At 41.4% G+C, this 14,438-nt stretch overlaps 1 protein-coding gene across 2 annotated transcripts in view; it reads left to right on the top strand.

Moving 5' to 3' along the window:
- Positions 1-7,426, top strand: part of UXS1 (UDP-glucuronate decarboxylase 1) — a 58,176-nt gene extending 50,750 nt beyond the window's left edge. For both annotated transcript variants that reach the window (XM_066313710.1, XM_066313709.1), the window contains 5 exons: positions 162-205; positions 1,305-1,365; positions 2,854-2,911; positions 5,224-5,327; positions 6,584-7,426. In XM_066313710.1, the coding sequence (XP_066169807.1) occupies positions 162-205; positions 1,305-1,365; positions 2,854-2,911; positions 5,224-5,327; positions 6,584-6,715 (399 nt within the window). In that variant the 3' untranslated portion in view covers positions 6,716-7,426. The remainder of the gene's footprint in view (positions 1-161; positions 206-1,304; positions 1,366-2,853; positions 2,912-5,223; positions 5,328-6,583) is intronic.
- Positions 7,427-14,438: the final 7,012 nt, after the last annotated feature.

Below are 14,438 nucleotides of genomic sequence, written 5' to 3'. Positions count from 1 at the left end.
TGCCAAAAGCTCTGCAAGCACATTGTTTTCCATTCCTGTAACTCTGAGCTTGTCTCTCAAGTGTTTCTCCTTGAGACATTTTTCTAGAATGCTAAGGAAAAGATAATTGGGCTAGAAAGGGCTTCTATATTGATTAACTTTACCTTTTTATATGGTTTTAGGTCTATGGACCTGGAACTCAGACAAGAGCTTTCCAGTATGTCAGGTAAGCCCTGTTTGTTCTGGCTGATAACATACTTACTTCATGGTTGAATTAGCCTGGTTAGCTTTGTATGCATGTGCATCTGCTTTACTTTTTTTAATCAGTTTTAAATACAAACACTGCAAAAAACATGCACTCACTGAAATGTGATTTCAGTATTTCTCAGCTGCCTGATCTGCTTTACTGGAGCTCTTAGGTGGCAGCTTTACTTTCAGAAGGGAGACATGGAAATTACTAAAAATATCAAGGAGAAAAACATTACTTGGTTTAGAATTTTACTTGAGATACTAAAATACTCTTCCCTTCCAGAGACAGTGAGTAACAGCCACGTTTTTAGTGCTGAACAGTTAGTCACTCCTTGCATTTTTAATACAATGCTGCCACCTCGTGTCCTTGGGACTGCTGTGGCTGGTGTGCAGACTGTGCACCAAAAAAAAAAAAAAAAAAAAAAAAAAAAAAAAAGAAAAGAAAAAAAAAAGAAGCTAAAAAGACCCATGCTCAACTTCTGGGTTGTTTTAAGTATTTTTTGGCTTGGAAATGCTCTTTCCCTCTGCTGAAAGTAGTGTCAGTGGTAATAGATGTTAAAGAAACCCCATAAGGTAGAAGTGCCCATTCCTGTCCCAGTTATAAATAATAATGAAAACTATCTGGATTTCTGTATCTACGGCTAAGGTGCTACATCTGTGGCTAATAATCCAAAATAAAAATGGGCTATGTTACTGGGGGAAAGTAACACCATAAGACTGTTTTTTGACAAACTTGGTTTAAAAAATTTTGAAAATGGGAAGACAATTCAAACAACAGGCTGCAAAGCAAGTGGTAATGTTACATGCCTCTGTATTACAACTTGCTCTATTCTGTTTGAAATGCTTTGGAAATCAGCCTCCAGATATGTTTGGATACTGGAGAGAAGGGAAAATATTAATAATTTTTTAATACAAACACTTGAGAAAACATGCACCCATATAAATCTGATTTCAGTGTTCCTCAGCTGCTCGATCTGTTTTACTGGAGCTCTTAGGAGCCAGCCCTCTTTTTAGAGCAAGAATAGTATTTATAGAGAAGTGGAAATTGCCCCAATCTGTTCTTCCCTCTTTTACAGTGATCTTGTGAATGGGTTGGTGGCATTGATGAACAGCAATGTCAGCAGTCCTGTCAACTTGGTGAGTATATCTGCTCCACTCTCCTGAGCTACTGTGCACTGGTCAACACCGCCTCTGTTTTCCTCCTTGTCACTGCTACTGATTCCTAGAGAAAATAAATGGAATAAAGAAAGCTCTTTCCAGTATGAAGAACATATTCTCTTATGTACTTTCTTTATAAATAAGAAGACTAAGCCCCTAGATATTGAGATCTTATAGTTCTAAGAACAGGATAAATTTGCTGGACTTTTCTGTTTGTTTTAGCAAGAAGATGTATATAATTAGAATATGAAGGGAAAAAAAATGTGGGCAACACATGCAAAGTCCACCAAGAAAATGACTGAAGAACTGATTTTAGTGGAAAGAAAGCACTGAAGGAATCCTTAGCTCTAAATAATTAGAAATAATTTCATACTACCCTGGATTCAAGGAAAATATGATAGTATTTTTTGGTATTGTTAAAATCTCTAGTACTGTTTAAAGTGCTTGGAACCTAACTTGCCTAGTAAGATTTTTGTTCTCTTCTGTTTGTTGTCACTTTATTCTTAGTAATGGATTTAAGAATCCACTACTAAAAAAAAAAAATCACTCTTACATCATTTTATGTCCTTTTTACAGAAAAAGGACGCATATCCCAAGTCATTTATTGTGTATGCCAGCTTTTGCCAAATCATATACTCAACTCTGCCCAGCAGTTGTTCACTAGATTTTCCTTTTCTCCTGTGGCCACGAATTAATTTCTGTGTTTCTGTCCAAATGTTGATATATTTAAACTCTATCACATGCTTTGTCGTCAGAAAACTCAGTATTTAAATCTATGTGTATTTTAAGTGCTTAGCTTTAGGTTAAATGAGATCTGGTAAAGAAGAGTTTTGAAATAAGGAAAGCTAGGGATGGAGAGAATTGAGTCTGATGAAGGTGAACTAATGCTAGCAGAAAGTGTTGATCAGGAAATTGTGTGCAAGTAGGTTAAAAAAATAAAAGGAATATTGTATAGGAAAGCAAATAGCACTTCCGTATTAGTATGTAAGCTGTAGTAGATTCAGAAGCAATTGTTTGCAGCTGAATGAGTCTGGGTTCCTAACTTTGGATGGACCAAGAACTTAGCATATTTCTTCATGACACCTATCCTCAACTGGGCACAGTCCTTGAATGCAGATTTCCACATGATGTGGCTGTGTGGGCTACTCAGTGACATAGGCCTTTACTGTGATTGCCAGCTCTTTACAGACTGACCTTTTGGGGAAGGGGAGCGGGAGGGGGGGGCAGGGAACAACACCTCCCTAAATACACTGAATTGCCAATGTGAATGTAATGGAGGACAAATTTTGTAATGAGTAAGGAGCTTGTCAAAGTTGCCCTTTTTTTTTTTTCCAGTAAAGTAGAATAAAGCTGAAAGTTTTGCTTTTTCAGAGTTTCACATGCCTCTGTTGGAACTGTCTCATGTCTAGCATGTCTAGTTGTAAGGTGTTTAATTGTTATTGAAATGAGCATCTCTTATATTTGTAGGGAAATCCAGAAGAGCACACTATCCTAGAGTTTGCCCAATTAATTAAAAAACTTGTTGGTGAGTATGATTATTAATTCTTTGTAAAGTTTATGAAGTACTTATTGTCATTAGATAATTATTACTTGATGAGTGTGTGTAATATGTGGATAATTTAATTAGTCTTTGGATTTCTTAATACTTTTATCAAAGGCATTTAATCACATCATTAAATATTAATAAGATAATCCAAATCCTCTCAATTGTCTGCAAACTATTACATGAAGAGTAGAATGTATACATTTTCTGCATATCTGTATAATCTATACCCATTAATTTTTATAATGTTTGGACAAATTTTTAGGTTTGTTTAGGCACAAGGACAATACATAAATGAGACGTAAAATAAATGAATGAAAATGTCCTGTGTAATATCTTAGCTGCAGTAGGGATCCTTCAGGAAGGTGGTTTTTCACAGTTGTGCAGGCTGTGGTCCTTCAACTGCCATTAAAAACTGCATGCTGTGGCAACAGTCTTTCTCTGTTCTTTTCACTGTTTCCAACAGTGATTCTTGAAAGGGTTGATACCTGGGAAGAAATTACTGTGGTTTCTTCTTCATTCTTGCTCTGACACCTGTAGCAAATCAGAGCTCTCAAGAATAGAAGGAAATGGTTGTGCTTGGTCTTCTAGTGTGACTGCATAATGAGATGAAACATCTTGCTGCCATTAGCCAAGGGCTTTTAGTCTGTACATTCCAGAAGTGCTTCTGACAGATCTGAAAAAGACAAGTTCAAACATATAACACAAAAGTTGATGCATGTGTTGTTTCTAATAAAAGACTGTTCCCTCTGGAAAACTTCAGAGAATCCACAGATCAGGGAAGGAAATGGAAAAATTACAGCACCAAACCCATCAGACACATTGATTAATTGTCACCTCTGTTTGTCTGTTCACAAACAGCTTGATGTGTTCAGTCCACTCAGGGAGGCAGTTTAGTTCTAAATTACATGTAAACCATTTGCTGGATTTGGTTAGAAGAATTGGTCTCTTTCTATGTGTTGCCCTAAGGACAGGCAAGTTCTTGGTTATTTAAATCAGACTGGAGATCACAGGCAAAGAGAAACTGATGCCCTTTTGTAATGCCAAAGTGCTAACCATCATGGAATGGTTGAGGTTGGAAAGGCTCTCAGGAAGCCACTTGGTCCAACCCTCAGCTCAGGCAGGGCAACCTACAACCAGCACTGGCTCAGGACTGTGTCCAGATGATCTTCAGTTATCTCCAAGAGTAAAGACTCCGTGTCCTTCTTGGGCCACCCGAGTTTCAGTTTGTGCCCACTGTCTCTGATCCTGTCAATGGGCTCCACTGGAAAGAGCCTGGCTTTCTCTTCTTAATCCCCCCATCTAGTATTTATACAGATGGATGAAATTCCCCATAGCCTTTTCTTCTCCAGATTGAAGGGTCTCAGCATCTTTCAGCCTCTCCTCATACTCCAGTCCCTTCATCATCACGGTGGTCCCTTTGTTGCCACTTGCTCTGCATGTCCTTGTCTCTTGTACTGGGGAGCGCAGAACTGGGCTCAGTTCTCCATATGGATCTCATCAATGCTGATTAGTGGGAAAGCTGATCTCCCTTGTCCTGCTGGCAGCACTTGTGCAGCTCAGGATATCATTTGCCTTCTTTGTGGCAAGCACACATGACAGGTTCATATTCAGCTTGGTGCCCAGCAGGACCCTCAGTCCTTTCCTGCCAAGTAGTATTCCAGCTGGTTGGTCTCCAGCCTGTACTTCCCCAGATTCAGGACTTTGAACTTGTTGAATTTCATGGGGTTCCTGTCTGTCCTTTCTCCAGCCTCGTTTCTGGAGTTCTGGATGGCAGCACAATGCTCTGGTGTATCAGCGCTTCAGCATTGATCCAATGTTGACCCTTGGGACGTAGCATGAATTGCCAGTCTCTAACTGATCACCACCCTCTGGGCCTGGCCATGCAGTTCTGAATCCTCCTTATTTACTGCTCATCCAGCTCTCAGTGAGGGTGTTATGGGAGACAGTGTAAAAGCATCACTGAAGTCAAAGCAGGTGATATCCACTGCTCTGCCCTTGGCCACTGAAACAGTCATTTCTTCACAGAAGGTTAATAGACTGGCCTGTGAGCGTAACTTAATTTTCATGAACCCATGCTGAAATCTTTGTGAAATGCTCTGTGAACCCATGTTGCTGTGGGGCAGGTGGATCACCCAGCTGTTGCATGCATGCAGTGCACCTGTGCAAAGCATTTCGGTGGTTGAATTATGAAGCAGAGAGCTGCAGAAAGACCTGCTACTTCCTTTGGTAGAAAAGATGTAAATGCAAAGCATAGTGAATTATGATTATAATCACAGTGTCTTGTTTAATAGGCAGTGGGAGTGAAATCCAGTATCTCTCAGAAGCACAGGATGACCCTCAGAAACGAAAACCTGACATCAGAAAAGCCAAGTTACTGCTTGGCTGGGAACCCGTGGTATGTAGAGATGAATTACTGTTGCTGTGTTGTAGAACCAACAGGAGGCAGAAGGGGCTGAGGGAGGGCCACATGATAGCATGTTTCCCTTACAGGTATATCTGCCTAATGCCATCTCCAGAACAGTTTTAAATTTTAACTTTTTCGTTCTGTATAATGAGATGTTTACCTTTCTGTAAGCCCGATGAATCATTTGAAGTATGTAGTACATACTACATAAAGTGACATAACTTACGTTACCAAGCCTGTAGCTAATGGGTTTGCTGGTGTTGCTGCAATTCTCAATCCTGTTGCTGACAATAGGAATTGGTTTGCTTGGAGAGGCAAGATGTGCTTCATTTCCAGAAAAAGTACAACTTTCTTAGCCAGCTCCCCATTCTAAGTAGCACACTGGTTTGTAGCCTTCTTTAAATTTGCACAAAAAAGTCATTCCAGGAAACATGAACCTACCTAGTAAATGTAAGCCTAATAATAGAAGAAGATCCAGACCCTTCTGAAAGGATTCACAGTAGCACCTGGTATTGATAGACCATGTCTGACAGCACAAGGGTGATATCAAATTGTTGCAAACACAGAAGGTTTAACTTTCGTATATCTGGCCTTCTGTGTTTGGCACAGAACAAAATTTGTTCTGAAGTAGCAGTACAGAGTTGGTACAGCAAGGCAAGCAGTTTTTCTGCTGCTGTTTTTATCTTCCTGTACTGGTGATAGTGTCAAGCAAGCATGTCAGAGCATACGGCTCCTGAGAAAACAACTCCTCTGTTGTTCCTGTCTCCATATTCTATGTCTGTATTTAAACCCTGCAATTTGTAGGATTACAATTATTTGTATAGGATTTAGGAATATCAGATGAGATGCTGGGTGCCAGCTTTATACCATGCTGCGAAAGAGGATCTTTAATCCTTACAAACAGAAGGGGCTTAAATGCTGGGTGTTTGTCTCTTTCAGTGCATTAAGAATTCAAAGTAGAATTATGCATGTCTGTTTTGATACTAAACAGACCCATCATAACCATGTGTGAGATAGAAATTTGCTGGGTTTTTCAACTTATGTCAGAAAATAAATGTGCTGTCTAAAAGCTCAGCTGTATCAGCAGTGAGGAGATGTAACCAGCATGTGGTGCTGTTAATACTTAGATTGGCTAAGAGTGAGACTCCCTGGCTGCCTTGTGATAGCTGTGTTATAAAAGATACTGCTCTGAAATGAGCTGATGTGAACCTAGAGTGATACGATTCTCTCCTCACTTTTGGGAACAGGTCCCATTGGAAGAAGGTTTGAATAAAGCAATTCATTACTTCCGTAAAGAACTTGAGTATCAGGCAAACAATCAGTATATTCCCAAACCAAAACCTGCAAGGATGAAAAAAGGAAGAACAAGACATAACTGAAGACTCTGAGTTGGACAGGAAATTCCCTGCTTGACGTTTGACAGATGTAACTTTTTTTAATTTTTTTTTAAATTTTTTTTTTTTTTTTGAGAGAGAGACTTTAAAACAGGTATCATGAAGAACGAACTGGAATTTCATTCTGAAGCTTGCTTTAAAGAAGTGGATGTGCCTAAAAATAACATAAATATTCCCTTTCCCTGCAAATCTTGCCTTGCACTTTTTAAATCTGTCTTTTTATGTAAAATAGAGTAGAAGCATCTTTTAGTATCTTCAAGTTTTATATCTTGATGTGAGATCATTTTGTTGTGACTGTCCTTGACAGTTTTATTTACTGGTTTCTTTGTGAAGCTGATGATAAACACAAATGGGATGGAAAATGCCAATTTATTTATAAAATGGGAACTATAAAATATGAGATGTTCTACTATGCATAAGAAAAAAACTAGTGGTATTGTCAGGTGAGAGACACTGACATCTGCATATAGAAGAGTTTAAAAGAATTCTGTATGAGAGCTTTATGTATTCTTTAAAGGAGAGATTTTTTCAAAGGTTTAGTTTTAGTTGTACACTTGAATTTGAGATATTTTCATTGATTACCATGGATAAGGATATTTTGAATCACTACTGTGTTGTGTGTACTCTGGGAATAAAGTTAATGTATTATTGGTTACAGTGGTTGAATATGCTATTTTAATAAAATACTGAAACTTCTGTTTACTAGTTTCAGGGTTTCACTGTGGGCATTTCTCTGGATTTGCACATCTGTGGATTTATTTTGTATTAATTATAAAGTAACAGTCTGTGAATAATCCACTTAAAGTTAATAACTTTGGTCTTGCATTGCTTGTCTCTTAGCAGATGTGTAGTAAGGGCTGCAGGATGTCTGTTGAAATAAACTGGACAAAACCATCCTGATTTATTCCAATTCAGCGAGTTGATAGTGATACAGGAGTATGGTACTCCTTTAAACCATGGAGCATAACTTCAGCCTTCTTGAGGAAGTACTGAGGAAGTGTTTATATTTTAAGCAGTTCTAAATTGCCAGTAAATGCTTTCAACTTTGGTAACTATGCCTGTCATCTTAGCAAAAAAAAGAAAAGCAAACAAGCAAACAAAAGAACTTGCAATTCCCCTTATTTTTGATAATTCTCTTAGTTTTTAAAAGGTATTTAAGCTTAGTGCCACTCAAAATTGAAAATCCTAAACCTCATCAAGTAAAGTGACTTGCTTTTATCTCATTAAAGCTTGATGTTTTTATTTGCTTTGGAATACCTTTAGGTCGATGGTAAATTGGGAGTTGCCAGTAACAGTGATGATGTGCCCAGCCCTGGGAAGACTCTGAGAGCAGTGTGGCATTTAGGCCCCTTTGGCTGAGCTGTCTGCCAGAGCCTCACAGTGCCTGCATGGCTTGGAGTCCTATCCAGTCTGTCTGGTAAAGTTCCCAGGGACTCCAGCAGTGGTGGGGTTGCTGCATTCATTGCTGTGCCCTCCCTGGAGTGGGGCTGCAGGGACCCTTTTAAGACGAACGCCGTTTTCCTTGCTCATAAGTGCACATTTTCTCCCATTGGAAATCTGCCATGCAGCTGAGATGGGGAGCCAGGATGCATTTTCCTGTCTGGATTCAGAGGTGGAATTTAGATATTATACATTACCTCCATCTTTTCACAGCTGAGCAGCTTGAGATCTGCTTTTTTTGTATGAAGCCTTTATCTAGGTCCTTGATCTGGGCATTTATTCCATACTAAATTGCCTAAAAGTACACTGTGGTGTGCTGCTCCAAATGTGCCTGTAACCTGTCATTACTGAAACACTCACAAAGAACAGCTACTCCCTGTACTCCAAGCCACAGCTGGACATGTGTGAAAGTAGTGCCCATTTCTTCAGTAGTTCTTTGGAGGGAACTGTTAATCAGCTCCCAGCATGGTGGTTTTAACCCCTAAAACCCTTAAGCTGGAGATTATATTTGGGGGATGATGCTCTTTCTCCTTAGTTTCATTCCTTGGGCCATTGAATGCCAAGTCTATGAAGAAATGGGGGACAGGTACAACCCTGGCCCAATGTTCAGTGCAGCCATGGAAAGTAAATGGGAGCTCTGGCTGCCAGCTGTTACTTCCAGAGCTGTGTTTTATTTAATCCAGTGACTTCAGTACAATGTGTGTGCATTTGTACAGGCACAAGCATGCTACTAACAGACGAGCACAGTATGTGTATGTTAAAAAAAAAAATCCCCCAGGAAGTCTGAACCTTAAGATACAAGGGAGAAGGATTTAAAAGCTCTTTTAGGTTACTTCACAGCCTGACTTCCTTCATAGAAGGAGCAAACTGAAGAGAGGGCAAGTGGCTAGTACCAGTACAGCCCATCTGTGAGTGTGTGTGATGCCTCCCACTGGGCCTGAAGGACAAGACTCTGGATTTGCTACTTTCCTCATACTGCTTCTAGTTTTTGTTTCAGAGGTTCCTGATTCGGCTCCCACATTTTTTTTTAGTAGTGTCTTCTGGCAACAGGAGCTGAGGCAGCTGTTGCCCTTAGGTTTTGAAGCCAGTGACTGACCACGGGGCTGATTGGAAAGGCATGAGTCATGCTAGGAGTCTGCTGATGCTTGAGACTGAGAGTCTGGGATACTTCGAGGTTGTCTGGCCTGAACTGAGTCTTCAAGAAGACAGATGGAGGTTTGCATGTTTGGTGCTCTGCTCTTGTCTGGGGTTAGACATCTCAGTAGGAGAAAGAGGCATCAAGTGTGTTGGGAACCACCAGTAAGAAAGAGCTGCTGCCTCTCCAGAAGAGACACATTAACTGGAGTTAAGTAGAATACACAGCATTGAAAGCTTGGAAATACAGGTTTTGGAGTAAATGTAGCTGAGACATACTTTTGGGATTTTTTTCCCCCTAGAAGACTTGAGAATTGGAATTTTCTGCTGTCATCTGGTCAGGCAGACAAGGTCAAACTAACACAACCAAATTTCAGGTGCATGTTTACACGCAGTGATCTGTACAGATGGGCAGCTTGGCTGGTGCTGGGTGCAAGTCCTTACTCTCAGTAGGAAATACACACTGCAGCAGAGGGTACTGGCCAGCTTGGTGCTGCTGAGTGAGACCAGCTTTCCAGAAGGAAGGGTGTGCAAGGCAGCCACTGCTGTACATTCTTTGATCCACACAAGCAGGACCACTCCTGCTGCTGGAGGTCACTGCAGCATGAGATCCACAGTTGGATTTTATTTTTTTTTCAAGAATGATATACTTTTCCTTTATTTCTCTATGTAGGCTGCTAAGGAGCATTGTTAGCCACATTGCTGGTCTACAAGACAAGCTACAGAGGGGCTTGCAGACCTAATTTATTTTAGGTATTTCCATGAATATGTAGTCTAGAGAAGCCTTATGCCTAACTAATTGGGGAAATAATAATCCGGTAGTTTCTGTGTCTAAGGTGTTTGCAGCTTCTCTTAACTTGTATAGACTCTGGTGGGTTTAATAGCCAGTGAGTTCACTGCCATCTTGCTATTAATGTGTCTTAATCTATTTTTTCAATACAATTGTTAGAAACATAATGTATTGGGGAAAAAAATACACTTTTTGTCAGGGTTTGAATTGAGTTTCAAAGTTGAAAGAGGCATAATTGCCTTAGAGAACAGGCTACAGAGGGCAAAACAAGGCTTCAATTAGTTTGATGGATTGAGCCAGTCCCCAGCCTTGCTAGTATTGGGTTTAAGGCTGCTTGAGGCCAGGAGGTCTCTGAGGGTTGTTAGGGGCAAGTCCACTGAAGAAGATGCTTTGTTAACACCGAGGGAACTGTATACTCAACACTGCTACCCCTAACAACCATATCATCCCTTCCCTGAAGTTGCTGGGAATGTAGCTGCCACAAATCCATAGGTCCTCTGTTGTGAATGTTTCCCTGTGCAGGGATTTCAGGTGGCAGAAGAAAATGCCTTATGAAAATGCCTCCTGTGTGGCAGGAGGCTCCTGAGTGGAATTCTGTACCAATGGGAAGGCTTTGTTAAAATAACAATTCACATTTCTTGAAAAAACCCCCAGATTTTGGTTCTCTGTTCCTTGTCTCATTCCTTCTCTCACTTGCTTATTTCATAATAGCAGATCTGACAAGTCTTTGTCCATCTTAGTTTTTTGGCATTTACAGCCTGGAACAAGCACCAGTGTTTATTCTTGTTTATTCTTGCAGTGTTTTCCCTAGATGCTGACATGCTCCTCAGCAAGAAGCAGGATCCTCTGAATACTCTGGTCTATACTGTAGCTGAAACAGCTGGAAGGTCAAGCACAGAGCCACAGGGAACAGGGGCCTTAAGTGCTGTAAAAGCCACACACAGCAATCCAGGCTCTGTCTACCCCACTGCAGAGGAAGCTGTTTGTCTTGGTTTAGATAGACAGGTATCTGCCAGGGAAAATTGGAGTCTTCCTTGGAATGTAAGCCCCTCCCCCCCACCCCGATTTCCAAATTATTATAAATTCGCAATTAAAAGGCTGCCAGGCAAAGATTCAAAGATTTTGGGAATAGGTATAGCATTTCTTTACTAGGGATATAAAAAATACAAATGTTGTAGTACAGAAGAATTAAGCAAGCAAACAAATCCTAGAAAACCCTGACAGAAACACAACCTGACACCCTGTTGGTCAGGGTGTTGGAAACAGTCCAAAAGTAAGCCCTCCTGGAGTGGCAGATGTGGTCCTGTTGGAAGCAGAGATGAGAGAGACCTGTGGAGAAAAGGGTCCAGAGATGGGTCCAGTCTTCCTTTGGGAGTCCTGTGGGAACACTGGATGTCTAGTGATACTTGTGACTCCTTTTTATCTAGGTGGAAATGGTTTGGCTCCTCCTCCCTGGGTACAGCATCTTACAATGGGATGATGTAATGTGTCATATCATTGGTGAGCTTTAATGGTCCATTAGCAGAAGGTATTCCCATGGGGGTAGTGGAAGAGTGAGCAGAAATAAGAAACAATGCCCCACTTGCATTAACAGCTGGCTTGTTACCAGAGAAGGTTGTTACCCCCTCCCTTCTAGAGTTACAACAGATAAAAAAATACACCCAAATGGGTTTCAACAGATGGAATAGAATAAACTTGCTTGTTTGTTTGTTTATTACAAAACCCAAGACACTCTTTTAAGCAAGGAAGGCTACATCTGCCACCTGGGTAACAGTCCTGGAATAGAAGTGCTCAGTCCTCCATCCCTAACATGTTTGTGTCACAAGTAGGAACTTAAAGGGAATGATGACCTGTTCTCCTCCAAAAAAAGGACACAGCAGTAATACTTCCATTCTTTGGCAGAAGGGTTTGCTGGCAGGAAAGGAGGCAGCACTGTCCAGTGAGTCTTTAGGATCTGCCGGGCTGACACTGACAAACTCGGGGATGTTGCAGCATCAGGCTTTGAAACATGAAGCACTGGAGCATGGCCAAGCTGTTCCTGCTCTGAAGGGAGCCACAGTGAACAATTGCTGCTCTTCTGTCTTGCTGGAGAGGTTACGCTATGTCAGTGCTGGGATGGCTGAGGGTGGTGGTGGTGTGAAGTGCTCTGTGCACAGCAGAATGGAAATGCTGAGAGGAGGTGCACAGTTCTGTCTATGTTTTGAGACAGAAATAGTCAAAGGAAATTAAACTTTGAAGCACTCCAAGCATATCTGATGACTTTTTTTTCCCCCTGGTAATCTTTCTCCTTTTGCCCAAGCCTGATGGCTCCTCCTTGCTTGCTTTCCATCATTGCAGCTGCTGCATTGCAAAGCAGGTGCACCCTTCTGCACCCTCACCTCAGAGCCATGTCCTTGTGGTGAGTGACCCCGGCCAACAGCAAAGTGCCCTCACAGCCACTCCCTCCCCTGCCCCAGTGGGAGAGAATTAGGCAACAGGATGAGTACTCTGGAGGGCTGAGGTAAGAGCAGTTTAATGAGTGAAGTAAAGAAGAAAACCCAAGTGATGCCACTGACCATCTCTCCCGAGCAAGTCTGGTGCTTACCCAGTCTCTGAGAAATCGTTTCTTAGAAGGAAAAACGCCCACCCTCTTCTTCATCACAGCTTTTAGTGTTGAGCAAGTTGTTACATCATTTGGAATTGTCCAGTTTGGGTCAGCTCTCTCAGGCACGTACCCTCCCAGCCTCTCACCCACTCCTGGTGGGGAGCAGTGAGGAAAAAGGGCTGTGCAGGCACTGGTCACCCAAAGCAAAAGCATTTGTGTTCTGCCTACACTGGTTTAGTCACAAATCTAAAATGTTATCATACATGTTGTTATGTAGAAAGTTAACTCTGTCCCACTCCTTAACCCTGGAACACAATATAATGGAAAAGATTTTTTTTTTCCTCTTAGAGAATTCAGAAGACAGAGACCATAGATTTGTTTGTGAGCCTGCAAGGCACAGAAAGCTGCTAGACTGAGTCAGCCTGCAGGAATTGTCAGTGTTTTCAAAGGCCTAGGGAAGGATGATCTTTATTTACAGCAGTTTTTTTCATTCTTCTTTATTCAGCTGGTCTGAATTCCCAATTGTAAATTCCGGGAAATAATGGAAATTACCAGCATGGTTCAAATGTTGCCAAATTCAGTGCACTCTTTTAGATAATACACAAAATGGAAGTATTCTTCTAGGAATAGGTGTTTTCCAACTGTGCAAAAGAGTCTGTGTCTGACTCAGAATGCAATTATTGCGTATTTGGAATAAAGGCTCTTCTACCAAGAAAACGCACCAGTTTAAACCAGTTAAACTGGCAAGGATTCTGCTGAGATTAAGCCTAGGGAAGGCTGGGGGTTTAAAGCATGTTAGGCCAGTGTGGATCTGTGTGTACAGAGAAGTGACCAACATGTTTGTTCAATTTGGCTCCCTCAGCAAAGAGCTGTCTCCTGGGAAGTGTTCCTGTGTAGTGCTGGGCTGCATCTCTTAGACAGCAGTCCATCACACAACAAGGGCTTTAAGCAAAAGATTAGGGAATACACTCAGAGTTAAGAAAGAAGTGAAGTGTAAAGTACAGTGTTGCCATGATCCATGCTTTGGAAATTCCTTGTAAGCTTTAGATGAGAGGCAGCTAAAGCATCCGTGCTGTCTTCTTCGCTATAGTTGGTAGAACACATTTAATCTCTCTTTATCCTGATTCTTCAGTTCCAGCAGTCATGGAGCAGCCAGCCTTTCTCACCTGCCCCTTCCCAGTCCTCTACATTTGTCAAGTGCCAGCAATGCTTTCCTCTGCCCAGCTCCTCCTGAAGCCCCTGGTGGCTGAAATCTCCCTCCCAGCCTGATGTTGCTGTGATACAAAAATTGGTTGTGTTTCGGGATTCTTAACATGCATGATGCCACCAACAATCCCCCTTTATTCCACTGTGTTTCACTACAGATGCCTGGTCTCTGATATATTTTGATGCTCAGCCTAATGTGCATGTTTCAGTCTGAACTGGAGTAGAGGGAATTTTGCAGTAGGAAATTAGGATGTCAGGGGATTGTGTTGGATGCGGTCTGACACTAACTTAATTTTAAATAGCTTACTTTGTTGTTTTATTCCCTGTTTTGAGCTAGGCTGAAAGCTTGATGCTAAGTGGAATGGACACAAAGGGGAGTATTCAGCAAAGATAACCTTTGGGTTATCGTGCCTGGGAGGGGCTGGGGCCGCTCAGGTTGGATGCTCTGCACCTCAGCAATTACTGCTGAAGTCAAGTTCCTGCCTTGACCCTGTTCCCTGGAGGATCCTTTCACAGGCTTTGTAGGTAGGCAAGCTCGTCTGCACTGAATTTAG

Source organism: Sylvia atricapilla, chromosome 2, assembly GCF_009819655.1.
Source record: "Sylvia atricapilla isolate bSylAtr1 chromosome 2, bSylAtr1.pri, whole genome shotgun sequence".
NCBI lineage: Eukaryota > Metazoa > Chordata > Aves > Passeriformes > Sylviidae > Sylvia > Sylvia atricapilla.
The sequence above is the reverse complement of the archived record's forward strand: the minus strand, read 5'-3'. Positions and strand labels throughout refer to the sequence as shown.